This window comes from Mycena indigotica (genome assembly GCF_014461135.1).
Source record: "Mycena indigotica strain 171206Taipei chromosome Unknown Mind.scaff0006, whole genome shotgun sequence".
Lineage (NCBI taxonomy): Eukaryota > Fungi > Basidiomycota > Agaricomycetes > Agaricales > Mycenaceae > Mycena > Mycena indigotica.
In genome coordinates, this window is record NW_023503005.1 from 3,470,056 (window position 1) to 3,496,265 (window position 26,210).

At 52.6% G+C, this 26,210-nt stretch overlaps 13 protein-coding genes across 13 annotated transcripts; 5 read left to right on the forward strand and 8 right to left on the reverse strand.

The window, feature by feature from the left end:
• Positions 1-29: 29 nt before the first annotated feature.
• Positions 30-2,150, reverse strand: MIND_00759900 (Hexose transporter; the record flags this gene model as incomplete). The annotated part of the gene is made up of 11 exons (XM_037364294.1): positions 30-151; positions 198-286; positions 334-379; positions 427-522; positions 577-632; positions 682-782; positions 835-985; positions 1,031-1,562; positions 1,612-1,791; positions 1,838-1,890; positions 1,939-2,150. 11 exons carry the CDS (start codon positions 2,148-2,150, stop codon positions 30-32), a joined length of 1,638 nt encoding a protein of 545 aa, XP_037219938.1.
• A 354-nt stretch (positions 2,151-2,504) lies between these two features.
• MIND_00760000 (Carboxyl transferase) lies at positions 2,505-4,863 on the forward strand (the record flags this gene model as incomplete). Its single annotated transcript, XM_037364295.1, has 16 exons — positions 2,505-2,688; positions 2,735-2,756; positions 2,808-2,994; positions 3,044-3,107; positions 3,158-3,169; positions 3,219-3,289; positions 3,337-3,397; positions 3,446-3,639; positions 3,686-3,745; positions 3,800-3,964; positions 4,010-4,202; positions 4,251-4,337; positions 4,385-4,401; positions 4,447-4,476; positions 4,523-4,584; positions 4,632-4,863. 16 exons carry the CDS (start codon positions 2,505-2,507, stop codon positions 4,861-4,863), a joined length of 1,641 nt encoding a protein of 546 aa, XP_037219939.1.
• A 21-nt stretch (positions 4,864-4,884) lies between these two features.
• MIND_00760100 (L51-S25-CI-B8 domain-containing protein) lies at positions 4,885-5,443 on the reverse strand (the record flags this gene model as incomplete). Its single annotated transcript, XM_037364296.1, has 2 exons — positions 4,885-5,072; positions 5,131-5,443. The coding sequence occupies 2 exons, from the start codon at positions 5,441-5,443 to the stop codon at positions 4,885-4,887; spliced, it is 501 nt and encodes a 166-aa protein (XP_037219940.1).
• A 9-nt stretch (positions 5,444-5,452) lies between these two features.
• MIND_00760200 (uncharacterized protein) lies at positions 5,453-6,523 on the forward strand (the record flags this gene model as incomplete). The annotated part of the gene is made up of 5 exons (XM_037364297.1): positions 5,453-5,715; positions 5,765-5,922; positions 5,968-6,058; positions 6,117-6,292; positions 6,348-6,523. The coding sequence occupies 5 exons, from the start codon at positions 5,453-5,455 to the stop codon at positions 6,521-6,523; spliced, it is 864 nt and encodes a 287-aa protein (XP_037219941.1).
• Positions 6,524-6,619: 96 nt separating this feature from the next.
• MIND_00760300 (AB hydrolase-1 domain-containing protein) lies at positions 6,620-7,646 on the reverse strand (the record flags this gene model as incomplete). The annotated part of the gene is made up of 2 exons (XM_037364298.1): positions 6,620-7,309; positions 7,350-7,646. 2 exons carry the CDS (start codon positions 7,644-7,646, stop codon positions 6,620-6,622), a joined length of 987 nt encoding a protein of 328 aa, XP_037219942.1.
• Positions 7,647-8,968: 1,322 nt separating this feature from the next.
• MIND_00760400 (uncharacterized protein) lies at positions 8,969-12,589 on the reverse strand (the record flags this gene model as incomplete). The annotated part of the gene is made up of 2 exons (XM_037364299.1): positions 12,262-12,589; positions 8,969-12,207 (listed from the first exon to the last, which is right to left on the reverse strand). Exons 1-2 carry the CDS (start codon positions 12,473-12,475, stop codon positions 8,969-8,971), a joined length of 3,453 nt encoding a protein of 1,150 aa, XP_037219943.1. The 5' UTR covers positions 12,476-12,589.
• Positions 12,590-12,926: 337 nt separating this feature from the next.
• On the reverse strand, positions 12,927-14,667 carry MIND_00760500 (Velvet domain-containing protein; the record flags this gene model as incomplete). The annotated part of the gene is made up of 9 exons (XM_037364300.1): positions 12,927-12,995; positions 13,046-13,098; positions 13,155-13,273; positions 13,324-13,363; positions 13,409-14,006; positions 14,052-14,265; positions 14,319-14,395; positions 14,448-14,511; positions 14,567-14,667. The coding sequence occupies 9 exons, from the start codon at positions 14,665-14,667 to the stop codon at positions 12,927-12,929; spliced, it is 1,335 nt and encodes a 444-aa protein (XP_037219944.1).
• A 1,612-nt stretch (positions 14,668-16,279) lies between these two features.
• Positions 16,280-17,735, forward strand: MIND_00760600 (ArfGap-domain-containing protein; the record flags this gene model as incomplete). Its single annotated transcript, XM_037364301.1, has 5 exons — positions 16,280-16,383; positions 16,442-16,504; positions 16,554-16,611; positions 16,664-16,792; positions 16,839-17,735. The coding sequence occupies 5 exons, from the start codon at positions 16,280-16,282 to the stop codon at positions 17,733-17,735; spliced, it is 1,251 nt and encodes a 416-aa protein (XP_037219945.1).
• Positions 17,736-18,425: 690 nt separating this feature from the next.
• Positions 18,426-18,674, reverse strand: MIND_00760700 (uncharacterized protein; the record flags this gene model as incomplete). Its single annotated transcript, XM_037364302.1, has 1 exon — positions 18,426-18,674. The coding sequence occupies one exon, from the start codon at positions 18,672-18,674 to the stop codon at positions 18,426-18,428; it is 249 nt and encodes an 82-aa protein (XP_037219946.1).
• Positions 18,675-18,741: 67 nt separating this feature from the next.
• Positions 18,742-19,531, reverse strand: MIND_00760800 (Hemolytic lectin LSLb; the record flags this gene model as incomplete). The annotated part of the gene is made up of 3 exons (XM_037364303.1): positions 18,742-19,044; positions 19,102-19,207; positions 19,257-19,531. 3 exons carry the CDS (start codon positions 19,529-19,531, stop codon positions 18,742-18,744), a joined length of 684 nt encoding a protein of 227 aa, XP_037219947.1.
• Positions 19,532-20,459: 928 nt separating this feature from the next.
• On the forward strand, positions 20,460-21,460 carry MIND_00760900 (uncharacterized protein; the record flags this gene model as incomplete). Its single annotated transcript, XM_037364304.1, has 6 exons — positions 20,460-20,772; positions 20,822-20,959; positions 21,012-21,104; positions 21,151-21,222; positions 21,279-21,389; positions 21,441-21,460. 6 exons carry the CDS (start codon positions 20,460-20,462, stop codon positions 21,458-21,460), a joined length of 747 nt encoding a protein of 248 aa, XP_037219948.1.
• Positions 21,461-23,888: 2,428 nt separating this feature from the next.
• On the reverse strand, positions 23,889-25,166 carry MIND_00761000 (uncharacterized protein; the record flags this gene model as incomplete). Its single annotated transcript, XM_037364305.1, has 3 exons — positions 23,889-24,804; positions 24,868-24,938; positions 24,993-25,166. The coding sequence occupies 3 exons, from the start codon at positions 25,164-25,166 to the stop codon at positions 23,889-23,891; spliced, it is 1,161 nt and encodes a 386-aa protein (XP_037219949.1).
• MIND_00761100 (uncharacterized protein) lies at positions 25,165-25,959 on the forward strand (the record flags this gene model as incomplete). The annotated part of the gene is made up of 5 exons (XM_037364306.1): positions 25,165-25,285; positions 25,346-25,367; positions 25,418-25,567; positions 25,610-25,865; positions 25,915-25,959. The coding sequence occupies 5 exons, from the start codon at positions 25,165-25,167 to the stop codon at positions 25,957-25,959; spliced, it is 594 nt and encodes a 197-aa protein (XP_037219950.1).
• Positions 25,960-26,210: the final 251 nt, after the last annotated feature.

Consider the following 26,210-nt stretch of genomic DNA (forward strand, 5'->3'; position numbering starts at 1 on the left):
TCGTGATTCATGACAAAAGACATGACATTTCATTTTCCTCCCTCCGAGCTCTGTTTCTCCTCCACCTTCTCGATGCTCTGGACAGCGGCAGCGCCAACCTCCATCTCGACCCGCCGCGCCTGCTCCTTGCGCATCTCGTCGCCCTCGTACACTGTAGATAATCAGCGACGGAACAACAAACGAGGTAACTATCGTACAGAATGCCAGTTCCTCAAGCGTGCGATTGGACGTTTCGGGGAAGAGGAAGTACACGAAGAGGATCTCGAACGCGAGCCAGACGACGTAACTGGTTCTCGGTCAGCGTTTAAATCTGCTAGGAAGGGGGGTAAATACCTGATGTAGAATCTCCATCCGGAGCGCGCGAGGCCGATGGGGTTGACTAGCGGGAACTCAGGGACTACAATGGGCTCGGATTGTGTTGCCTACCGAATTGGTTGAAGAAGGACGCGCCGCGGCCCCACCATTGGAAGATCGTGATGCCTTTGGCACGCGCATGATATGGGAATAGTTCGACCAGGAAGGCTGGGACAATCAGTTGATTGATAATATTCCCTCGAAAGAGCTAAAAAAGCGCACTGTAGGTCAAAGCATTGTATCCAATGTTGTAGGCGGGGCTGTAGAGCGTAATGAAACTGTCGGGATTGAGAAAAGATATTCCTTCGAGAAACAGTTTTGACATACGCCAAGACGGCTTTCGAGGCAGCGTCGCTGCCCGTTTGCACATACCGAGCACTGGATATCGTCCAGCTGGTAAAGACGAGGAAAAGGGAGACCGTGCAAGTCTAATTGCACCACATCAGTCCCGATTTTCCAACATCGTGCCTTAATAATTACCAGATAAATGGTCCTTCGCCGGAACTTGGACACCGTGAGCGCAAAGAAGGTCGCGTTGACAAAGCCCCAGCAGGTCAGCGCCAAATTGATCTTGTTCTTCGTGCGGTTCGAGTGGATGCCGATCTGGTCCAAGATGCGGGCGAGGAGGTAACTAAACAGGATGAGGACCGGATAGAAAATGCAGACAAAAACGCACGAGGTCAGCCCGTTTCCACTCCACTGCGTGAACAGCCCCAGCCCGGACGCGACGAGCACGCGTTTCTGCATGCCGCGCGCCTTGATGAACTGCAGCCACGTGATGCTCCGGCTTTCGCGCTCCATCTCGAGGGTCTTCTCGATCTGCGCGTATTCCGCCTTGACGAACTCCTCGCCGTTGATGCCCTCCCCGTGGTATTTCTCCAGGATCGCACGTGCTTCGTCACCACGGCCCTGCTCGATGAGCCAGCGCGGGCTCTCTGGGAGGAAGGGGATGAAGATAAGCTGGATGAGCGAGGGCGTCAGCTGGAGCAAACTCGGGATGCGCCAGCCCCAATTAGACGGCATACTAAATGTCCCGAGCGTTACTCCGGCTGCCACAATGCTGCCGATGAAGAAGCACGAGTTGAAGAGGGAGCCCATGCGCGCGCGTTCTTTCGGGTGGGAGAGTTCGGCGATGAGAGAGGCGGCAGCGACGACGGCGAAGGGGATGCCGAGCCCAAGGATGATGCGCGAACAGACAAACATGGCAACTGGAGCCTGTCAGAGCGTGTCATTTGAATAGAAACAAATGGAGTTTACAGTTGTGTGCCGCGGTTTGTAGGGCAGCGCCGAGAAGCATGAACATGCTGCCAAAGATGATGGCTTTCCGGCGACCAAAGGTATCGTTCACGTAGGAGACGGCAGGAAGCGCGATGATCGCTCCAAGAGAATAGGCAGAGGACATAAGACCGAGTAGTGTTGACCGGGGAGAGTGGAAGACTATCGAAATGAGTCAAGCCCCAAAACATATTTTAGAGTGGCTCACAGGTATCCCAGCTGTCCACAGCTTGCAAGCCGTTCAACATCGACGAATCAAATCTGAGAAAAAGTCAACTCAAGGCAGAATCGGAGTTTTCACAAGTATACCCGCTGGTCATCTCGACGCCAATACATGTTGGGAACAGCAGCAGGTAGAGGTAGCGCAGATTAGGCTTCTTGTACCATGGAATTGTGTCCTCTGCTGCAAGCTGAGAGACGATGGCGTCCTCAGACGAGGTTCCCCGCGGGGCAGACATGGCGTGAGGGTAAACGCTGTTCAACTTGGGGTTCTGTGCCTTATGTATAGAATTCGAAGTCATTCTATAACGTATCGCTTAAAAGTTTTCGTGATGAAGATTCTCCGAGAAGAGTTCAGTAGAGCCTCCTTGGCGTCCCAGCGCAGCATGTGCGGGACGGGCGGCGCGGGAGGAGAAGATCTTGTGAGAGTTTGGGGAGAGTCATGTGTATCAGAGGCCGACTGTAAGAATGGAGGAAAAGCGGCGCCTAGTCGTCGATAACAAGTGATAGGGAGCTGAAGGAGTGCGAAGCCTCAGGCGCATCTGTTGAGGAATTGCCTGGTGCCAGAGAAATAACAGCGCAAGGGTCGACGTTCAACATCAAGTCGTTCTAAGTTGACCCGAAATTTGATCGGAATCGGGACGGACCTTCTTATTATGGCTCCACCACTGCTGCGAGCATCGAGCAAGGCATTGTCGAGGATACGCCCGCAATGTCGACGGAAATACCACGCGACGGTGCTCCCCTCTCTCGTCTCAACGGGGTCACCAGAATTCGCCGCCAAAGCTGCTGCAATGGACACGCTTGTTGCGGATCTCGAGCAAAACCTGGCGCAAGCGCGTCTGGGAGGGGGGTTCAAAGGCGGCTGAGCGCTTCAGGAGTAAAGGGAAGAAGCTGCCCCGCGAACGGTGCGCGTTTATCTATGCTTTTTTCAACCGAGGTACTGATAAAGTAGTTAGACTGAATCTCCTGCTCGATCCACACACGCCATTCCTCGAGCTTTCTGCTCTTGCCGCGCATGACGTGTATCCAGAAGCTATTCCGGGAGCTGGGCTCATCACTGGCATTGGCCGAATTCGGGGGCGCGAATGCATGGTCATCGTAAACGACCCCACCGTCAAGGGCGGTGCATATTACCCGCTCACCGTTCGTCGCGGTGTTACCTTGTCATACATAATGCTGAGACAGCTGTAAGGTCAAAAAGCAACTCCGAGCTCAAGAAATCGCGCGGGAGCACGGTCTTCCCTGTGTCTATGTTGGTGCGGAGTAACATCTTCTCCTGTTGTTCATGATTGACTGGGGGGAACAGTTGAATCTGGGGGTAAATGAGTTGACCTTCTTGCTCTCTCATTCTGATGACCCTTGCACAGGTGCTGCTCTTCCGCATCAGGCAAATGTTTTCCCCGACAAGGAACACTTTGGTCGAATATTCTACAACATGGCAAGTATTGCACATAACACCGCCTTGAATCTACTAAATATCTGAAGGCTCAAATGTCCGCTCTGGGAATACCACAAATTGCTTCAATACATGGAATATCTGTTGCAGGTCTGACCCACTTTCCTCAAGCAAGTTGCAGCATAACACCTTTCTAAGGTGGCGCGTATGTGCCTGCGATGGCCGACGAGAACATCATTGTTCGAAATCAAGGCCGTATCTTTCTCGCAGGTCCTCCATTGGTCAAAGCAGCCACCGGAGAAGAGGTTGACGAAGAAACGCTTGGCGGTGGAATGATGCATTCCAGCGAGAGTGGGGTTACAGACCATCTTGCGAACGACGACGAACACGCGGTAGATACCGAAATTCCGAACGAACAAGTACTAACTCGAGTCTAAGCTCGAAATCACAAGAGATGTCGTTGGTGATTTGGGACATGCTGCCGGACTCCAAGGACTGGTCAGTAAAGCAAAGCGCTGTAAAAGTTGGTCCAGACTAATTTTGACGTTATAGCCCTCTGCAAAACCTGAAGACCCATTATACCCCGCATCTGAACTCCACGGAATCGTTGGCACCGATGTCCGTCAAGCGTTTGATATGCGGGACGTTATTGCGCGAATCGTCGATGGCAGTCGGTTCCGGGAATTCAAGAAAGAATACGGGCCCACGATGTTGACAGTGAGTGGCCTTTTCTTTCTTAGTACTGGCTACAAATCATTCTAGGGATTCGCGCATATACATGGTTACGAAGTGGGGATTTGCGCCAACAATGGGATCTTGTTCTCGCCGTCTGCACTCAAAGCGACGCACTTCATCGAGCTCTGTTCTCAGCGCAAGATTCCACTGCTGTTCCTCGTTAATGTTACGGGGTATATGGTTGGGTCCAAGGCTGAACGTGGAGGAATCGCGAAAGATGGTAAGTTTTCCCCCCATCTTTTGGGTGAGGTTTATTAAAGGATGGTAGGTGCAAAGATGGTTCGCGCCGTTGCATGTGCGGACGTACCCAAGTTGACCGTTATCGTTGGCGGCTCATTCGGTGCTGGAAACTATGGTTAGCCGTCACTTTCACCATATTGATGATCTACTAACTTTACCAAGGCATGGCGGGACGAGCTGTAGGTTCTAGGTCTCTTTCCAACTCTATCCTCAATTTCTTCTAGTATTCGCCAAGGTTCTTGTGGATGTGGCCAGTAAGATTTTCATTTGCATCGTTTTTACTTTGCTCAGTATGACTAGAACGCAAAAATATCAGTAATGGGCTCTTCCCAGTTGTCGCAGGTCATGGCCACCGTCTCAAAGTATGACTTTATTCACAACTCTCCATTGGTTCTCATTCCTTGATCAGAGACCCAACACAACACGCATCTCTCCAAGATGAGATTGAAGCACAATCGACAGCACTATACTCGACAGCGCGGCTGTGGGATGACGGAATAATTCGCCCCACAGACACCCGCGATGTACTCGGTCTTGCGCTCGGTTTATCAGCCAGGAAAACTGCTGCAGGCAATTCAAGACTGGGAACCGGAACCACTTGGGACGGCGATGGAAAGGGTTTCGGGGTATTCAGGATGTAGAAGAGCGAGAAAAAAGATGTATTATAATGTTGGTCGTGCTGCGTGTAATCCGCTCCAAATACCACGGGCCGCCTCTGTGGTGCTCTCTACTGTCCTCCGCTTCAGCGGCTTTATCTTCATCCCCGAGGAGTCAAGTAGCAGTTGCAACTTTTGCTCGATGCCAGTTACTTGTAGTTTGTTCAGCGCGATGACTTTGTCTCGTCCATTTGCTTGAAGTAAAAGACGAGGATGAGGAAATGTGAAGACCAAAGATATTAGAACACGCACCATAGAAGCCCCTCACTATTGGCTCCTTTCTATTCCGCTGCTTCACTACAATCTCCACATGTGGATGCTCCCTCGCAAACGCAACAAGGTTCCGGCTCAGAAAAGTGCGCGTTGGCGCAGACGACGGCCAGTCATTGCAGTACTCAAACACGAGTTTTCGAATTTGCGGAACGAACGCGCCGTGGCCGTTTGCCGGCAGGGAGTTGGTCTGAGCGCGGAGGAGCGGGATGGGGTTCATGCAGCAGAAGAAATGTGTGACCAGTGGTGTGACCGTCACGGTAACGTGCCCCAAGTTTTCCTTCGCTTCGTCCATGTCGCGACGATGTCGCTCTTTCCGTCTGGCGCTGGCCCGACCCTTGCCTTGCCCGAGTTCAAGTCCATCGCGATAAAAGGCCCCTATCACGCGTCGGCACCGATCTATCTCGCGCTCTCTGTTGCTGAAAAATACCCCGATACGCGGATTGTCATGATCACGCCCTCGCGCGACGCGCTTTCTGCAGCGCTACAAGAGCATAAGGACAGCTGGATGATAGAGAACGCGGGGAACGGGAGTGTACTTGAGTTTGCGGACTGCACGGTCGTATAGTGTGTCGTCCTTTCTTTCTTAAATCCATGGCCTCATACGAAATGGCAGTTATCCCCCTACGCCAGCCCATTTTTCGTACCTGGTGTCTTCACTGTCGACAAACGTCGAAGGGTCGGATCCCAAGGCGATATTATACCGCCCACCTTCTCTAATGGTCTTGATCGAGCTGTCTGCGTATTTCATGCTGGATGTCGAGGCTGATCCTGGTAGGTTTTTGTTCCTCTTTTCAGATAAGCAGTCTAACCATTTAGACCACCACCAATGGACGCTTTCGTCCTACCTGACGCTGGTGGCACGCTCACTAGCTGCAGTCGCGGTTCTTTCCTCATCTGCCGATGTTAGGTTGGTTTGTGCTGAAATCATGATGAGCATCAATAACATATTTTTTCTGATTTTGCAGAAAACATCCAAGCGAGCTATCGCTGGCACTCTTCGACTCGAACCTCGACAACCTCCGACTCCCCGTGCTCAAACAGCCCTTGGCGGACTTGGGCAGATCGCCATCGACAGTCCGCAAGGAAGTCGTGGCGCGGTATGTGCAAAAATACTTCGAGCTCTTTGCCGTTGTCGAAGAAGGTGCATATTTTCTTTGACTTGGAAGTATAAAACAACTACAACTGCATGTCAACAGACGACGATGTAAATCTTACCCCTTCTCAGGAGGCGGACGCGGAGATCCAGGAAGCTGGGCGACAGAGATGGAATCGGATGCGGATTTATGGGCAGGGAGACGTGCTTCTCAGTTGCTTAAAGTGGCTAGAAGCGCGAGATCCACAGACGGATGGCGTTGTTTTCAGTTGGAACTGAATCGTTGGTCAATTTTGGATTCTTACCCGTTGTCAGTGGTTCCTTCTGTCTCAAGCCACATAGCTGACAAAATATAGAATAAACCTCAAAAAACCGTTAACTTGTCAAGAATCTTTTTATCTCAGCTTTGATAAACTCGTTGTCCTCTTTCGTTCCTCCTCCCCCGCCGGCAATGTGACCCCAAATGCTCTCAATCACGCGAAGTTCGCCATGCTTCAGATATTTTACCTCTTCTGCGCTGTCCTCTGGAGGGAAATAAAAGTCGCTGCGGCTCGGCATGAGGAGTACCCTGGCCTGAATTCGTCCTAGGGCTTTCGCCAAATCGCCCTTATCCTCCTCCGGCCCGAATTGGGATATATCACCGCCCTGCCATGTGTGAATCATGGCCAATAGGTCATGGGCATCCCAGCCTCCCCGTCCTCCTTCCCACACGACACGAAGATACTCCTCTAGGTCCTTATATCCCAGCGTCTCCCAGCTATGCGCGCGAAACCACGCCTGTGAAAGTGCCCACGTCGCGTAGACCCGCGCGAAAGCCCGAGTTCCCCGGACAGCAGGCGTCTGATAATTTCCGTCATGGAAGTCGACACTGTTGACGAGCGCGGCCTTGGGGCCCTCGAGGAACGAATAGTTGTGCCAACTCGTCCGCGCCGACGCAGCGATGACCACAACACGGTCAGCAAACTGGGGGAAGAGCACGGCCATGTGGTACGCCTGCTGCCCGCCCATGCTGAACCCGATGTACGCGTAAAGCTTTGTGACGCCCAGGCTGAGGCACAGTGCGTGCTGCAGCCGGATGTTGTCCTCGTAGGTCAGCTTGGGGAACCGTGGGCCGCGGAGAGAATCGGGAGAATTTGACGGGGACGACGACTCGCCTCCCGCCAAGCAGGCCACAGACGATGCAGAAGTAGTCTTGCAGCACAGGCGGGGTGTTGTCAGCGGATGGGAGGTACAGAAAGGTCAGTGTGGTGTCTAGCTTTCCGGAGAAGCATGAGGGGATGAAGACCACAGGGTTTGCGGGGTTGCCGAATGTGCGATAAGCAAGCGTTAGGGCGGCGTTGGAAGAAGGGGGCTCTCCATTGGTGTTGGCATCATGTTGGCTGAAATATCTGGTTTGCGCCATATCTCACAACAGACAAAGCTAAGGTTCCGCTTATATGTATGTGGCATTCCGTTATCAGCAGCGTTTCTCACGTTTCGGCACCATAATATCTTGTCTTCCACGTGCTTCAGTAAGTACTATGAATCTAACTATTCTCAGCTTGACGGACCGATTCACAGCTGAAATGTCTCAGGCTGTGGTGCAGCTTTTTGGTGTCTTTGGGCAGTTTGTTAGTAACGCTCGGGAGCACCCTCAATCCAGTGAACGGCAGCGTCCTTGACATTGTGCTTGTCGAGGATGGCGAGGATGGGCGCATTGGCATCACGGCAGGATTTCTCGGACGTGGTGCCGGGGAACACGGAAATCCAAATGACGATGTGCTCCTCAAGGACAGATTTGCCCTGAGCGTTGGGAAGAGAGAACTGGACAGGGGCCATCGTGGAGACATGAATGCCATATTCTTTCTTCTGGAGGAGGTTCATGATGGCAGGGCCAACGTCTTGGCTCCACAGCTTTGAAGTGAGGATAGCATGGGAAGCGCCGTGAGCAGTCTTATCCGGAATGGCAGTATGCTGGTCTTCGGAAGCGGGAAGAACAAAGGGACGAGTCTGGATGTCGGAGCGCTGGAAGAGGCGGGGATGGTCCTCGGAAACACCCTTGTAGAAGAAAGCCTTCTCGATGGGCGAGCAAAAGTCGGGGTCATCTACGAGCGTAACGATAAGCAGGGGCAGGCATGCAAAGCAACGAAAAGACACTCGCCAGGACCTATGGAACCTAGGTCTTGGTTGCTCTCTGTCCAAGGAAAACCCACACGTAAGTGGACGAAAGACAGAAACAGCTAGCGACACTGACGCTGTGGGTTTTCGGCAGCCATTTGAGATAATTGCAGAAGTAGATCTTCAAACCGTCGTCACACAAGCAGCCAAGCAGCGACAAACAACCAAGGGTTAGGGGCCAAAACACGATAACGTGACCCGAAAACGGACAACCAACAGCGCGCGCGCGATGACGCGACAAGGGGAGGGAGGAAAAAAACAACCAGCTCAACCGTAACAGCGTCGCAAGTAGTGCCAAACAGTCTGGTCTTGACTGAGACCAGAAAGCCATCCAAACGGGGAAAAAGCCTTCTGTCATAGTAAACAACAGTCAACTATAGAGAAAAATGGATCTGTAATGACGGTCTCTCAACATTTTAGGTCAGAATTATATGATTCTTTTGTTTGGGTTATATGCTAAATGTTTACTCTACTTATACTCTGCTCCTGCCTCCCGCGGCACGGTATCCCTGCAGCGCAACAGGCACGACATCCATGGTTGGTAGTTTTTTGTTTGTCGTGTTCTCGTTAACGAATGGCTGCTGCCCAAGGGTACACTCGTTCATACCACTTTCCGAGACGACGCTGCTCCTTGTCCTCAAACCACGACACCTCCGCAACCGTGTCAGGGTAGCTGACGAGGATCTTCTCAAGCCTCGTCGCCGCCTCCCTCTTCCTCGCGGCCAGTTCGTCCTTCTCCATCGTGGACTCATCCATCGCCATGTCCTCCCGTTCCGCGTCAATCGGATGGCCGGCCCGGAGCCGGAGCAGATTCCGGAAGAGCCCACCCAGCAGCGAGTGCCGCGGCGTCCACGAGTTCCACACGGGCGAGATTTGGTGGACAATGTGCAGCTGGTGCGCAAGGTCGTCCGCGTGCTCCGCGCTGCCGAGCTCTTCAGCCGCGCGCCGGTGGTAGTTGTGCCACTTATTCGCATCAGCCCGAGTCTTAGCCCTCTTCGGGAGTTCCAATGGGACAGGTATGACGGTGTCATCCGCAAATAACAAAGGCGATGTTGGCTTCACGGTTCGTTGGCGCTTGGCTTGGACGGACTGCCGCTGGTAAGGCAACACCACGCGTTCAAGCACCTCACACGCCCGCTCAAGTTCGCCCGCGCCCAACAGTGCAAGGCCAAGCTCGTTCCAGTTGTCGGAGGAGAAGGAGAATCCAGCCTCCTGGAACTCACGCCATACCCGCGCAATTTCGTCGTGCATCTCCGCCCGGGCCAGCTCTCGGATGTAGATCGACAGTGGGTCGCAGAGGACAAAGGTGTGAATTCGGGATTCCGCGTGTTCTTCCACCACCGGCACAGCACAGTATTTAACGCCGAGCTCGAAGATCTGAGGCCACAACGAGACGATGCTGCGAATGTCATGCATGGCACTGTAAGACCTGAGTAAGATGGTCAACAGACTCAGCGTCGGCGTCCCCCCGTCCTGGATAATCTCGCCAAACAATCGAGCAACTTCTTTCGGGCGGCGCTTCTGGATGTATGACCGCATCAGCGGAATGTACAGCCGCGAGCGAGCTGGCAGTCGCCCATAGTCAGGTGTATCCCAGTCCCGCCTGCGCTCTGGACCGGCTTTCTTGACAGTCTTGATGAACTCCTCCGCGAGCTTGAAGCTATCTTCCGTGCCTTCCCGGCCATACGAGGTCAATATGTGGCCATATGTGATCGAGTTAGGCCGCAGTCCACGCTTGCCCATGTCCTCGTATACCGCCATGGCACGTGTACCTTGCCCGAGCCGCAGGAAGCCCGCCATAATCACCGTCAACGCCCACGTTGTCACGTGACGCGAGGAGCCCCAGCGCTCCGCGAGCCTCTCCATCTCGCCAAAGATGTCCTCAGCCACATCCATCATTCGCGCATCACATGCTGACTGGAGGAGCAGCGTGAAAGTATACGCGTCAGGCCGGAGCCTAAGTTTCTCCAGCCGTGCAAAAACGCGGGAGACAATGCGAAATGGAGCACCGATCTGCACATACGCCTTGAGAAGGATGTTGTAAACCCCGATGGTAAGTGCTCGGTGTGGGGCGGCCCGGGTGAAATCGAAAGCCCGGATCACTCCGGCCCATGAGCCGGCCTCAACGTGCGCATTCATCACCGTCGCAACCATCTTTGTGTCCGGAATGACGCCCTCGCGAAGTGCGCGAGCGTACAGCGCCTCCACATTGGCAGGGTCCTTCCTATGTGCAAGAAGCGTCATCACAGTAGTGTATGTCACGTGGTTTGGCCGACAGCCAGCCTGGCGCATTTGGTCAAGCACCACAGAAATGGAGTCAAGGTCGCCTTGTAGCGCAAATGTCTTCAAGATAGTAGAGAAGACGTAGGCATCGGGCTCGAGCCCAAGTCTCCGCATAAGCTCCAGCCAGAAACGCGTCCCAGTATAGTCTCCGCTTTGCGCATGCGCCAATAAACCAACGCCAAAATGCTCCAAAGTGGGATTGTTGCTTGGGACACCGTCATCGTCCTCCGGAAAGTATTCTTGAAATACGTGTACGGTCTCCTTGGTGTGGCCCTGGATGGCATAAACATACATGAGCTGGACTACCACTTTGGAAGTCATCCACCCCGCGTCGGCGATTCGGTTAAAGTAATCCAATGCAGCCGTTTCAAGCCCTTCGTGGGCGTTTAGGTAAAGCCCGGTGAAAAAATAGTCGAATCGGCGTTCTCGGGGGAGAGAGCTGAACAGCTGCTGGGCCTCGGCAAAACAATGCTCGCGAGCTAAAGCTCGAACGAGGAAGAGTTGCATATGGGGTGCGGCATCCAAATGCTGCCGTCGCATTTCGAGGAGGACATTGGAAGACTCCAAAGGGAGGTCAGCCCGGATCAGGGCCTCGATGAGGAGGTCACCCATGTGTTGCCTTTGTGTATCATCCCAGTCCGAGTTGCGTTTCTGGGCAAGCAGCCCAACGGGGTCGGGTAGAGCGGAGACAATCGCAAATGCAGTCTGTCGCAGAGACCGGCCAGCATTGGCAATTGTTGGACTGCCTGAGTGGATCCGGCTTGTTTCAGTGAGAAGATACGAGCCAATTGTCTTCCACTCCAACACTAAAAACTCGAGAGCACGAACGCGGTCGAAATGGCGCCAGGTCGAGACCAGTATCGATTCGTAAACGCGTAAAAAAGGGCCAAAGTCGGCATAGTCAGGTCGATGAGCCTGTGCAATATCCAGGGCTTTTTGAACATCGCCCTGCAATGCCATTACTCGGGCCTGTAAGTGGTGGAAAGCCTCAGAGTCCGATGAAACTGATTCCAAAACGCGACCAACGCGTTCGCCCCATTTATGCAGCCTATCCAGATCATCCTGCTGACTAGTCAGCTCCAGTGTGTCCGCCATCGCCTCCACCAACCCCAACAGCTCCTCCGCCGACAACTCTCCCAAAAGGCCATACGTGTCGGCGACCTCGAATGACGACCAAAGCTCCTCCAAATTCGCGTCCGGCTCATTCTTGAACCCACGGAGGCGGTCCAGATGCGGGCCCGGTGCAGGAGGGTCTGGAACATTGCGCGGCGAATCGGGGTCATCGACTAACGCGTCAGCCGACGTTTCTGATGGGGGGTCGGGTATGGGTATTGGCTCCCCTTCGTCGCTGTCGGGCAGCGGTGGGGGCTCGGATGACAGCTGTGAGACTTGTCGAGCTTGCTGCCCGCGCCGTTGGTGTAGTATTGATATACCGCGGATGGGTGGAGGAGAAGAGCGCGCTCTGCGAGGCCCGCGCGGCCGTTTTCGCGGGGGAGCATCACTTTCAGGTCTATGCGTGCCGTCTGGACAGGCCAGTCAGCTTCTTGGATGGAAATGTTTTTTTTGTTGGAACACACTTTGGCACCACACGGAAACGCGCATGCGGCATGACCAGTCCTGAGATTTGGCGGCGAGAAAGGAGAGGACGGTGTCGTCAGACATGCGCTCTTTTCCCTTGGCGTTGCGCGGGCGCGGGCTGAAAAAGTCGGGGGCAAGCTGGATGCGGATGGCGTTGGTCATCGTTTTCGCGAGCGGGCGACGGAGGGTCGTGAGCAGCAATGGCTCGACCATTAACGGAGGCCTGAGTAGTTTGGCATCAGCTGCATTACCGCGTGAGACGAAAGGCACACACCACACCGCTCGTCGTCGTCCACAACTCGAATTTTGTAGGTTGTGACGTCTGCGTCACGTCACGCCTGATTCCAAAAGTAAATTTCCAGGAATCCAATAAACGTCGATGAACATTTGCCTTGAGACATTCAAGCCCGAAACCTGCGTCGAACTGCTCTGAAGGCTTACTTACCTCCACTATTGTTGAAGGAGATCAGAGATCATGTGATTCAGCATACAACTCCAACTTGAATTCCAGACTCGGAAAAAATACACCAATTGAGGCAGACATTTGAGCCTGCGTTCACAGAGAATCATCATATAAGCGGGTATATCCCAGAGCAGCAGCCATTCGATAATGATAATACAACAAGTCATAGACAACCCATCCCACTACTACTACTAAGTAGTATCAACTATCGGAGTCGTCCTCTGAATCCGAATCGTCCCGCCGCCGCTTGCTGTTGCCGTTGCGATTGCGCTGCAAGGAAGTTGAGTGAAACCGATATCGTGCCACAGGAGGCAACCTACCAAGGGAAGCTTCAAGCCTTGGTTGCCAAACGCTATAGACAGCGCAGTAGTTTCTAGTAGATTACACTTTTGGTAAGCAAGAACAGGAGGCAAATATAATGATACTTACCCGGCACACCCGGAAATCGTTTGGCCGAGAACACGGTGAAAGGCTCGGAGAATATCTGGGCGAGAACAGGCGAGATGCCGGTATGAACCTCGGTCGCGCCCGGTTCTGGGGCCGGGGGTCTTTCTGTTTTTAGCACGACGGTCTTGGCCTGACAAGGATATAGACTCACGCGCCAACGTTCATGAGACGCAATCGCAGACGAAATGTGCCTGGATAGTTGTCAACGACTACTAATTGGCGTGGATGATGCAAACCTTCAGTCCGAACAGACAGGTCTTGGAAGAGGAAAAAGATGCCCGGTTTGCGATGCTCGTCGAGAAGCCGGTAACCGTTTGAGGACAGTGGTCCCACAAGCGTTCGCGTATACGCGCTTCGTGAGCCGTGCATTGTCGAAGGTGGTGGCGGGGCAGAAGGTGGTGGTGGGGCAGGCGCACTGGGAGAAGCGGCAGGGTAATAAGGCACGGCAGGGGGTTGTGCGTGGGAATAAGGGACATTGTACAACGACGACTCATTGCTGTACGTCTGCGATGCAGGTGAGAATGGCCTTGGCTCGAGCTGCTCAAAGCCATGGTCATTATTATTATTGTTGTTCCACCCGCGATACGTCGGCTCTGTGTCAGGCGATCCCCAAGGTTCATGTGGGCCAACGCTAGGACTACGTCCAAACGAGTGAATGGATGGGAGTATTGGTGGCGGGTATGTCGTATTCCGGTCAGCACCTGACGGGTAACCCCATGTTGGTGGTGGCTGGCCGTATTGAGCTGTTGGGGAATATGCAACAGAGGGCGGGGCCATTGGCGACTGAGGCGCTGCTGGGTAGTATCCTTGAGGACCATTATAGGTAGGATTTGTCTAGAAATCAACGTTAGCCGCTACAGAGGGAAGCAATGAGCATACCGGTTCGCCTGTTGTGAATTGTGAGGGGGTGGAACTGGGAACTGGTGTTTGCTGACCTGAAGGGGGTGGGCCCGTTGTGCGACGGCGTGGCTTGGTAGTTTGTACCGGTACATATCGCTCACCAGAAGACGGGTGCAGCACAAGATTTCGCTCGTGTTTCCCGTCTTCAGACCACAGATCGACGGTGACCAGGAAGAAGGACACATCCACGTCGCTGCCGAGTGCTTGAGAATCAGACCACCCAGAAGTGTGAGAGAAATCACGCACTCAACGTCGACAACGCTGTGGTCCTCGCGTTTCACGACCATTCTTGCAACCGCAGCAGGCGCTAAGGGTCGTCGATCCTATCATTATTCAGCATAGTAGAACGCAAATGGCGAGAAAAGTATCACGAACTTTGTCGCCGAAACCACACATTCGTGCGCGTAGGGGATGCTGCACCATTTCCAGAGAATAATAACTTTCAGGTCGTGTCAGGCTCCGACACGTAAAGCATCGTGTAAAAGAGTACGCACTGACGGCCTATCCACTTTCCCCACTGCTCTAAATCCTGGCCGGGCTGGCGCATAGGCGCGATGGCTGCGGACGTTTTGCGAGGGCTGATATGCTGTATCATGGTGACGATAAAGGGAGTGAGTGGGCAGTGTTGCAGAGCACCGCCGTCGCAAGACGGTGTCAAATAAGCTCGGATTGACCGCTGGGGTTTCCAGATAGAGGGAAGTGGGTGAAGATATAAGGCCGGAGGAGTGTTTTTGCACGACCCGAAAGAGTGGATGTGGGCAGTCTGTGTGTAAGTGTTTTGTGTCAAGGCCAATCACGCAAGCGGAGGATCTCCTGCGTGCAATCGACGGCGAAAATAGTAGGCGTTGGCAGCGGCAGACGATGGTGGGCGATTTTGGTGGTTGAGGTTAGGGGGGACAGGGACGCGAGGGGCGTGACACAGACGCGCTAAACAGCACCGAACTCAAGCCCGAGGAAGCTAACCGCGGCTTCCGGTTTCCCTGCCAGCGCAACGCCAGCGTCCTCACACGGAAAATGCACATTCACACTCGGACAAAGTCCGATATTATATCCCCCGAACACGTGAGCGATTTCCCCTTGCTTCAAACCATGACCGTGGATTAGGCTACCGCAGAGAAGAAGAATCCACGAAGACAAAAGCTTAATAAGAAGGTTCATCAATTGCGACAAGCGTCTCTTCTGCCTTTCTTGTGCTCTAGGTTGATTTGCGATTGTTGTATCGAAAGCATCACCTTGAAATCCCTTCACCGAATGCGAAACTCGGCCAATGCATGTTCTTCAAGTGCTCCTCCTGACTTGAACATATCTTGTTGCCAGCCACAAAGCATCCAACGCCCAGAATATTCAATGATCTTCACACATATCAAGGTAGCAAAAGCCTTCGGGGAACTCCGACGGATATGATTTGGTGGTGGTCATATGTGGTCAGTCAGATATCGATTTCCACCGAATTGTTCTCATCTGCACCGAATAATGCTCTGAACAGGCCTCCGCTCTGACAAATCCCAAGTAAGATCCATGGCTATCTATCCGGGCGACAAGTTACTGTCAAATAAGGAGGAACGACCTGCCTCCCATCTCGAATGGCCGCCACTTGCTCTCATGCATATACTATAGAGTTCGATAATGCAAAATTGATCCTCTTCATACTTACTCTGCTACGTTAATCTTCGTGTTCAAGATTCAGAAGTGGTACAAGCTCCTGTACCGATGCCGCTGCCTTCAGAACTCGCCAAGCATCAGCTATATGAACCCAACAAAGCATGCGGCCTAATGATTGACTGGCGTTTTGTCGTCTCAACGGCCTCTGCGATTCGCTCAGTTGATAGTATCCGGCAGAACATAACATTGGTAGGGAGTAATAGAACTCCCGCCACTAGCATACCGCTCGACAAATCCTTGGTGAGTAACGCGTCTCCCATTATCTTCGATAACCCACTCAAACCAATCGAATGGCAGGCTGGCTTCGAAGAACACCAAGAGCTTTCCGGTCCCAAAGTACCCGTTTGCAGATGGAATACGGAAGTAAATGCTCATCGATAATCGAGTACAGTAGATAAGAATTGAATAATTCTCTCAGCTCGAGGAAAGCACCAATAGTCACCGAGTTCTCTGTCGTGGATTCGGGTGACGCCGATTTTATCTCCCGACCACGTGGCCACGATTTTACCTTTCCTCCACTGCCAATCTTGCTTTAATCCACGACCATGGATCAGGCTGCCGCAAAGAAGGTTCTGCAAGACCTCATAAAGTCGGACAACCGTCTTTGCTGCGACTGTGGCAACCCGAATCCACAGTGGGCCTCTCTTGGGTCCGTGTCGTTGGTCTCCTCCCGACAAACACTTTGACCAAACCACAAATTCACCCAGTTTCGCCGTGTTCTTGTGTCTCCAATGTGCTGGGACGCACAGAGGGTTCGGCGTGCATATTAGGTGCGTCATAGGTCCTTCTTTTCTCGCTACAATGCTAATCCACGTTTAGCTTTGTCCGTTCGGTGTCTATGGATGCCTGGCAGCCGGACCAGCTCAAGAGAATGCAGGTACATAATGCTTCTCGCCAAGCAATCTCTCGTTCCTCAAACCTGGCTCTAGATCGGCGGCAATGCTGCATTCAAACAGTTCATGAAATCCTACGAGCCCGCAGAGCAGGGAGGCTACAAGGAGAACAACTCTGCATACGACATTTATCATTGTTGGGCGGCCTCACAATATCGCGAGAAGGTACGCAGATGCACTTGTTTTTTTCGTACCTAAGCCAATTTCTCAGCTCGACGCCGAAATCGCAGGCAAATCCTGGGCCCCATCAGCACCCCCACCCCCGACATTGCCGAGCAATGATTCCGCTGCCGCTGGTCTTCGCAAATCAAGGGCGTCTGCTCGCTCCGCCACCGGGTCCTCTTTGCGTGGCGATTCCGCTTCCCCAGCCTCCTTCGGTTCCGGTCGCCAAACACCCGACCTCGGTGCGAACGGTCCCGCCGACCAAAAATCCGCCAACGAATCATATTTCGCGAATCTCGGTGCTGCCAATGCTGCACGTTCAGCTGATTTGCCTCCTTCTCAAGGTGGCCGCTACGCTGGATTTGGCAGCACTCCCTCGCCCGCGCCGAGCCAACACCCTTCATATGGCATGTCTTCTGCCGCCGCTCCATCACTTGCCGAACTCCAGGAAAACCCCGTTGCTGCACTGAGCAAGGGGTGGTCTCTCTTCTCCGCTGCTGTCGTGGGTGCATCACGCGCCGTCTCAGAGAACGTCATTCAGCCAGGCATGGAGAAGATGCGCGACCCAAATCTCCAGGCAAACGTGATGGGTTACGTCTCCGAGGCCCAGAAGCGCGCTGCGGCCGTTGGCGGAGCCGCCAACCAGTGGTCGAAGAATCAATTTGGTGTAGATGTTGCGGAGAGCGTGGGTGGCGCGATGGGTGCTGTGCGTGACCGTGTCGGCCCGTCCCCGTCGCAGCAGGGATATGGCTCTGTGGGTGGGTATGATGGGGAATCAACGTCGCTTTACCATGATGACGACGATGATCTGTTCTCGGAGTACAAAGGGTATGACCAACCTCAGTCGTTGTCTGCCTCGACTGCCCCTGCCTCTTCGAGTGGTATGAAGCCAGCCGCCCCGGCTAAAAAGGACAACGATTGGGACGATGAGTGGAAGGATTTCTAGTTTACATGGGTGGAACTAATGGATATATTTATAAACCGTCTTAGACACGAGTTGTGATGTTGAGGAAGCTCTTTTAGTTGCAGGAGAGGAAGATTTCGGTTTTACGGTGTGCAGGATTCACCCGAGCTTACTATGAGTTGAATTGAATGTTCGGGTAAGTAGAGAATCTAAAAGATTGTCAAACGACCTGCGGAATTGGAAGTCGTGGAAGAGCGGTGTGGATAGAATAGGATAGGGAACCTAATCGCTATAATCGATGCCGCCTCTTCAATCATCTAAAAACTTCACCGCCAGACGCCGAGCCGCGCGCCGGAATGATCCGTGAAGCGGTTTCTTTCGGCATGATCCGGACGGCGCGCCTCGGCTTCATTGCGGCGATCAACAAACTCCCTTCCTACTTTGAGCCTCTGCCCACATCTGATAGCAAGATAATCATTACTAGTGGTTTCATATTAGAGCTGAAGCTCATTTGGTTCAATGTTCTACCCAAGATGGAACTTTCTTTCATAGTGACCGATGAGCGTAAGCCATGCCTATGAGACCTGGAGTGGGCTATCTACGATATATCGTCCCACAAACCGAACAGAACAATAGTCGTAATTTTACCTCAAATCTCGATTTCTGTTACGGAGCGCCAGCGCTAGCTTGATGAAGATGAAGTTGTCGTTTCCAAACGGGACCACAACAATCCTACTCAACAACCGAAAGCGTATGGTGCGGATTCCACGTCACTAGTCCGTACCATGTGCCCTTTGTCTCGACCTCGACGTTCGATTTCGATCGCAAGATAACGGTGTACGGAACCTGCAGCTCCCCACGAGAGGCCGTGCTAGAGATTCGGATAGTTTCGTGCCGTCCAGCCTTAACCTGGAAGGATGCATGATATGGTCTGGTGTAGTCGTTGGCCTGGCCGAATTTCCAGTCGAGCCGGGGGGACATGTCGATAGAAAGTTCGGTATCCGAGGTGCCGACGGATGGAACACCGGCTGTACATAACGAGGGTAGGTTAGTACCTTTTCCAAGCCCCAACTTTCAATTTGCCTTTGAAGCTGATGTCGTCGCCGAGGGGAAATCCAGACGAATACTTCCATGTAAACGTCTGTGCCGCGGGCAAGTCGGAACTTATCGTCATTTGCTGTTCATGGCTGGTGTTGTTGGTGAAGGTATGGACAGTAATCTGGACAAGACTCCGATCTGCAATCGTGGCTCTTGCAAGGTCATATTCGACGCGGTTAACTTGAAGATCCTCGAATACGAAAGAGAAATATTGGTCGTCCCATTTATTTGAAATCGGCGAAGTGGCGCTTACCTAGATGAGATGGTATTTTGGTATCTAACATCACGGACCAGGAAGAGCGAGACGGACGTGTGGTGTCATATGGGTGCGGCTGAAGATGACCATGTCTAAAGCAGGACATGTAATGCGGAACATCTTGGCCGTCTTCCCTTCTCCTGCCTCTAGCTTGAACCAGCTGAAAAAGTCGTTAAACCAGTCTCTATCGACAATTAGGACACAGTGACCTTGCAGGGCTTCCCTCATCGTCCTCATTCGCAAGGGTCCGTGCTGGGGTTATGACAAGGAATTTGTCGGATACTTTGCCTTGAAGGGCATAAAAGCCTTCCTGGTTCTCACTAAGAGGAACGAGCGAAAAATATTGGTCCTGATGTTCGGACTGCACAGGGTGGTGCCACACTTCTGGCTGCTCGTGCGTTCGTGAAAAAAGGACTTGTTGGGTCACATAGCCAAGCAGGCGGAAGCAGACCCCAGGGGGTGGAATATAGAGTGTTTCAGCCATTTTGCGCGAGATCGATGGATGAAGGAGAGACGAGAGACCGTGGAAGGGCAGAAGTATTTATACGCTTTCCTGGCTTGGAGTACGCGGCGACTTGTTCAATGTTGACGTTCAACGTGGTAGGCTTGAGGCAGCTAAAAACGATTCATGATATTCCTGGTAAGTGCTCTTACGCATACATAGCCCGGACCAGACTCGTTGAAAGTGATATTTGAGATTTTTAAAGTAACTGTTGTCGTAAGTAGTAGCTTGAAGTAGGCCCCGGGAAGCTCCACCAAAGGGTGATTCAAAAAAATTCCGAATTTTGGCCTCAAAAACCCATTTTTTTGGGCCCCAAAAACCCATTTTTGAAGAAGGATCGTGACATGTAACTGCGTGACAGCTGCCAAAAATGGTAATTTTTACAGGTATCAAAAAGTGTCTTGTGGCGCTTTTACCTTGGAACTAACACTCTCTGGGGTGATTCACCTCTCAAAAAAAAGGCATCTGTTACTCGGTGAGACGCTGGTGCACAGGCCAGTCGAAAACTTTCCTGTGAACCTCCCCGAGGCCTGAAAAACCCATATTTTGAAGAAGGTTTTCAGAATTTTCGTCTCAAAAACCCATTTTTTGGACAAGGAAATCGCGATTTTTGGCCCTCAAAAACCCAAATTTTTGAATCACCCTTTGGTGGAGCTTCCCGGGGCCTCTTGAAGTTGAAATCAAGTTCTGCGCCTTGAGCAGCCCATAATAGCCTCTATGGGCACACGGCTGATATTGAAACGCTGAGTGTTAGGCACATATTGGAAATGAAACAAGGCCCGGGCTAGAAAGTAAAGAATAGTGAAGAATTCGGTGAAAGTTGAGCGAAGGTAATTGCGCAACTTGTGATTGGCTGGGTCACACGTGACACTTTACTTTCTCTGCGTGCGGTTGCTGGCAGCGTCCTCCAATGCCGGTCATTCCGCCCCGCCTTGTCGTGCCGGTAGGGCTTCTGCGTACCTTAGCGCAGCCCCAGCCAAGACCCCTTATCACCATCTCCCGCCGACTGCAGTCTACCCATGCCCACAGTCGTTCAACCAACACCCCAAACTACCTAGAGAGCGCGGACGGTCTCATTAGTGACCTGACTCTTCGCAAGCACCGGAAAGAGCTCACTCCACGCAAATTCGATGCAGACGGAAACGAAGTCGACCCATACAAGGGTGGACCGAGTGCGATAGACAAAGCCGTCCACATCTTCTTTTTCACCGAGATCATCCGTGGTATGAACGTCTGCTTCGACAGTCACTACTTTCTCAGTACTCTTCACAGGCATGTGGATCGTTTTGGAGCAGTATTTCCGTCCGCCATACACTATCATGTACCCGTTTGAGAAGGGCCCGCTGTCACCTCGTTTCCGTGGGGAACATGCCCTCCGCCGATACCCCAGTGGGGAGGAAAGATGCATTGGTGAGTCGTACTCGGCGCTGGGTTTAGAACGTGCGCTAATCTTGGACTTGAGCCTGCAAACTGTGCGAAGCAATCTGTCCGGCACAAGCAATCACAATAGAAAGCGAGGCCCGTCTGGATGGTTCGCGTCGGACTACGAAATATGGTCAGCTATTTTACTCCTTTTGCGGCTTCTCTTTACCCCGGGACAGATATCGACATGACCAAGTGTATCTACTGTGGGTTCTGTCAAGAAGCATGTCCTGTCGATGCGATTGTCGAAAGTGGGTGATTTGTTTCCGAGGTATCAAGACTCTGACGTATCTTTCCCTTTCTACAGCACAAAATCAAGAGTTCTCGACAGAGACGAGGGAGGAACTGCTTTACAACAAAGAGAAGCTACTTGCAAATGGTGATAGAGCTGAAGCAGAGATTGCCGCTAACCTGCGCTGTACGTCTACTCTGCCCCACTTTTTTATCTATCTTGCTGACTATTGGCTAGCTGATCATGTCTACCGGTGATGTCGTGTTGTAAGCCAATAATACACCGTTTTGCGATACACGTGCTAGCGAGTTTTCCAAAACGAGATCTGGGCGTCGAAGAAGCTGGTTGCCTTTTTTGCTCAGGTCTACTTTTCTTCTTCCGACCCCGAATTCCAAATTGAATCGCAGCTACGTTCGTCGGTATCGTTGAAAACCTGCTTTTGTCGTTTTCAAGTTACCATTCTCAGGAAGGCAAGACTGACCCAAGAAGTCTACCCCTTTCCCCATTGTGCGAGGCGGTATAACTTCTTTCCATTGTTATCACACACAACTTGGTTCCTCCGGACAACGGTGGGATCAGCGATGAGTCGATTTATTCATCCGCGGACCACTTGCATCTTAACATCCCGCTACCGCGAAGCGTCTCCGACGACGAACTCGAGTTGCGATGACGCTGTCTCTCTACAGCAAACCTCTTTTTCGCAATGGGCGGCGGACGTCGGGAACACCCGTTTGGTGGCGTCTTTCCTGGCTCCTGCCCTCAGCTCGCCCAAAACGGATGTGGCCCCTGTCACAATCCAGCTTTTTTGTCGGATTGGTTCCAAACTTTTTTTCTGATGGCGAGGTTGTCTCGATCTAAAGGTTCCACTCCTCTTCCGTCTCGCCAACCAGGATATGGACCTTCACAGTATCCTCAATCCAGGGCTGGACTCGCCGGAGACTGTGAACCACTCTTCGACAGGTCCGCCTTCTTCGAAGACACCGCTTCTAGGCCGAGGGTAAATGTCCAACTTTTGCTATGATAGGCGATATTCTTGGAATTAATTATGGACTCTACAGAACGATTGGACCCTCCGGACTCGGAATCGGATCTTCGACACATCGCCGGGCGAGTTTGCGCAAATCAGCTTCAGCGGGGGTCACCAGCAATCGCATCCGCAGTCTCAGCCCCACCACACGTAAAGCTCGTGCTCACGCCACGTATACCTCGTCCTCGCCAGCAGCCACTTTACGACGGTCCTCTTCAAGCACCCGTCCCCATCACAAGCTCAAGCAAAACCCGAAGCAGCACATCTCGCCAACACCCTCGGTTAGGCAGGCCCGTCCCACTACCAAAAACAGCAAAAACAAACAGAAACAGCAGCAGTTCCGGGCCTTGGGAGTCACTTCTTCTACTGCTACCTCCCCGTCTTCGCCGACGCCACAACAAAGAACCAGCTCCACATACAGAATCGATATCGCCTCTTTCCGCTCGCCTTCCAGATCGCAATCTCTCGCGTCGAGTCAGTCGCAGTCTTCTCGCGCCAGCCGTGACCGCGATCTTGACCGCGCTGTCGCTATCAAGCTGCTCACTCGTGCCCGCCAACATGTCAAGCACCAGCAAGAACTGGAACTACAGCAACAGCAAGGCGGTCTTCTTCGGAGAACTCCATCCCTCTCAATCATGGACGTGGTCATGGACCTCAAGGGGCCAGCAGTCGATCTCGAAGACGTGGCTTTGGCTATCCAGCAGCGTTTGCAAAGACAGCAGAACAGCTATCAGTATGACCTCATTCTCGCTACCGACAGCAAAGAAAACGGAAATAGGGACGCATTGGCGAAATATTGGGCGGGGCAGGCGGCGCTCTGGTGTGGGTTTCAAGTGGATATCGATATTGCGGAGGACTGCGACAACAACAGCGATGTATCTGGCTACGTTTCGGCGTCGAATGGTGTTTCGCGCTTGCAACACCGGTTTCCTGTGTCTATGGAGCGATCAACTGTAGCGCTTGCTTGAACCCCTTCCGGCGCGACATTCTATGTTTTTTTGCGGTTTCTGTCTCTTTTTTTTTCGTCTTGTGCTTGGCCATGCAGGAAATCACCGGCGTCGGTATCTTCTTTCAATTCTTGGGTCTTTGTGGCTGGGTGTCGAGAATGCATATGGGGTTAACCGGCGTTCTATATCATGGATCAAGTATCTCTATACTTTTCAGTGCAACTATCCGTATGACATACAACCTCCGGCGCTTTCGGGCCAATCTCCATTCCGCGTTAAAGGTTATCAAACTCGCTCAGAGTTAGTCCGAGAGAGAGAGACTGAGAGGAACGCTTTACATCGGAAGTTATGTTTAGTTGTGTTCCGTCCGGAGCCGCCGCCACTAGTAAGTGACCAGTCCGCATCTAACACACTTATCAAGCCGTTTGTCGGGATGGATCGACTCGGGTGGTGTTGGTCGGCATTTGAAACAAGTGGTATAGTAAGGCGCTAGTCCAATCTGAAGCCCGCAAAACATTCGGTCTATTACGATTACTTGTGATGGGTCATGGTGGGGATATGGCAAATTGGAGGGAAAATGAGTGGTAACGACAAGGACGACAAAACAGAGGGACAGCAAGATGTGACATTACAAATGATAAGTCAAGAAAGAGACAGATATACGGCTTTTTTATGTCTCGCCTGCGCTGGTAGTAGCGCGTTTTGGTCGGTCTATGGATGGTAGCGTTTTGAGCTGCGTGGCTCGTGATGTCTACCGGGGAAAATTGGGGGGTCATCGTTATCTTCCATCTCGTTTCTCGTCCGCTTTCGAGACTCAAGCGGTGGCGGCGGCGCTGGGCCACCTGGAGGCAGCGGCGGCGGGTATAGACCTGATCCCGGCCCACCAGCATTGCTACCTCCGTTACGGGGTACGGAAAGTGGCATATCGACATCACGGTCATCTCTCGGGGGTACAGGGCGAAGCCTGAATGAAGCGCGTCTTGCTGGCTGGGGAGGGGGTTGATCGCCATCATAGAATTGGTCGCGCGAGTCTGGACGTGATTCAGCCTGTCCGGAGCCAGAAGCATGGGCAGAGGGACTGTTTGAACGGGAATATGGTCGGTGGTACTGTTGAGAGGAAGGAGACGCGGTTGGCAGGTCACGAGGTCGAGAACCGTGTTCACGGTCTCTATCCCAGTCGCGTTCATCTTCGCGGTTTATGTACGTGCCTGGTCCCAGTCGTTGGTGGTTGTGTATTCCACGGGTGGGGACACGTGAGTCGGATGGGGGAGAGTGGGAGTGTTGCTGGGAACGTGCCGCAAGCTCGTGAATGTCTGGGCCTGGCAATGCTGCAGGAACGTGGCGACGAGCGTGGTTGGGTGAGCTGTGTGGTGGCGGCGGTTCAATATATGGCTCAGGAGGGGGTGGGTACATTGTCGGGGCAGAGCTGCTTCCTGGAGGAAATGGTTCAGGTGGCCGCATATAACCTATTGACCCTCGTCGATCCATGTTCATTGGTCCTATCGGACGACGGTCCATTGGGGGTGGTTGTTGCTCGTGCGGTTGAAGATGCGGTGGTAATCGTCCTACATTGACAGAAAGCATGTCGGATGACGGTGGGACTACTTGCAGTCGTTCATACAACACGCTTGGTTTAACACAGAGAGTCAGTTGGGCGGACATCAACCTGAGAAAAGAACAAGGTGCTTACGCGCGTTCCAACTTCATTCTCTGAATTGCTCGTTTTGCTTGCAGAATCTTGTAGTGCAGCTTGTCATTATCCTGAACGACATCGTTAAGTGGTGGAGATATCAAGAGAAGAAAGCGAGAACGAACCTGTTCTATTTCCTTCACCTTAACCTTTAGGTCTTTGTATTTAGCGTGATATTTTATGTCGTTTGCACCCGCTGCAAGGCCTGGCCCGTAGGGGAGCTGTGGTGGTTGTGGACGAGGGGTGGGGACAGGTGGTCGGTTGATAGGTGGCAAAAAAACCGTCTCCTGGGCCGCCATGGAGGGAAAAGCCAAGTTAGGTTGGCTGTGTCTCGATTTGTTTGCTGGCGTTCAGTATATTGATCGCCCGCCAACACCTTCCTCTTTTGTCCTTCCGACTCTCATCCCACCTCCCACCAGTGCGTTTCCATGGCTCACCCTCCCGTTGAGGCACAGACTCTAACAGCACTCTTTGGCAGTGGCAACACCCCAGTTTAGACAGTATGTCGCGTCACAGAACGGTCTATCTGCTCATTCCACAAATTAACAAGAGATCTACCTCCCGCTGGCGGATTCGAGACCGTGAAGTATAAGCGGAACCTCCCCCTTCGCGGACCCGGAGCTCTGGTTATCCTTGGAGGTGTGACTGCGATATGTGCGTTTGGGTTTTACCGAGTTGGACTGGGCAACGTTGAACGAAGGTAAGCCAACCTAATTCTAAACGGCTAGAAACGTCGGCGGAGATCAGCTGGTACTGGGGCTGGTCACCGAAAAACGTTTCGTGGCTCCGGCCGTATTCGCCATCTCTTTTTACGCGTATCTTCGGACCGACCTCAGCTGACACGCAACTCGACTTCTAGGGAGTTGCGTCGCGAGCAGATGTGGGCCAGGATTCATCTTGTTCCGTTGCTTATGGCGGAGGGAGACCGGGAAGCCTATGCTGCCTCACAACGAGCTGCTGCAGTGGAAGCGGACATTATGAAGAATGTGAAGAATTGGGTGAGTTTTTGATCTCATTTTGACCCGCAGGTCTTCTTAATCGTTGCAGGGACCCGATTCGTCGTACCACAACCCGCGATACCGTTCTATGTAGTGTTTTGTGCTAGTTTTACATCCAAAAGTTGTGTCCTTGATGGGTTTAGTCGGGAGGAGGACCGGACAATGCCTATCCAGAGCATTGGGTCACACCTTCCCGTTTTGTCAAGAGCTTCCATTTTGTTTCTTGGACTTTGCCAGTTGTCCCACAGCTCAAGACGCATGCGCAGCACGAGATTCAAGATTGGAACAGGTCACAGTCATACTATCTACAAAAGAGAAGATCTACATCTCGGAGTCAGCAAGCGC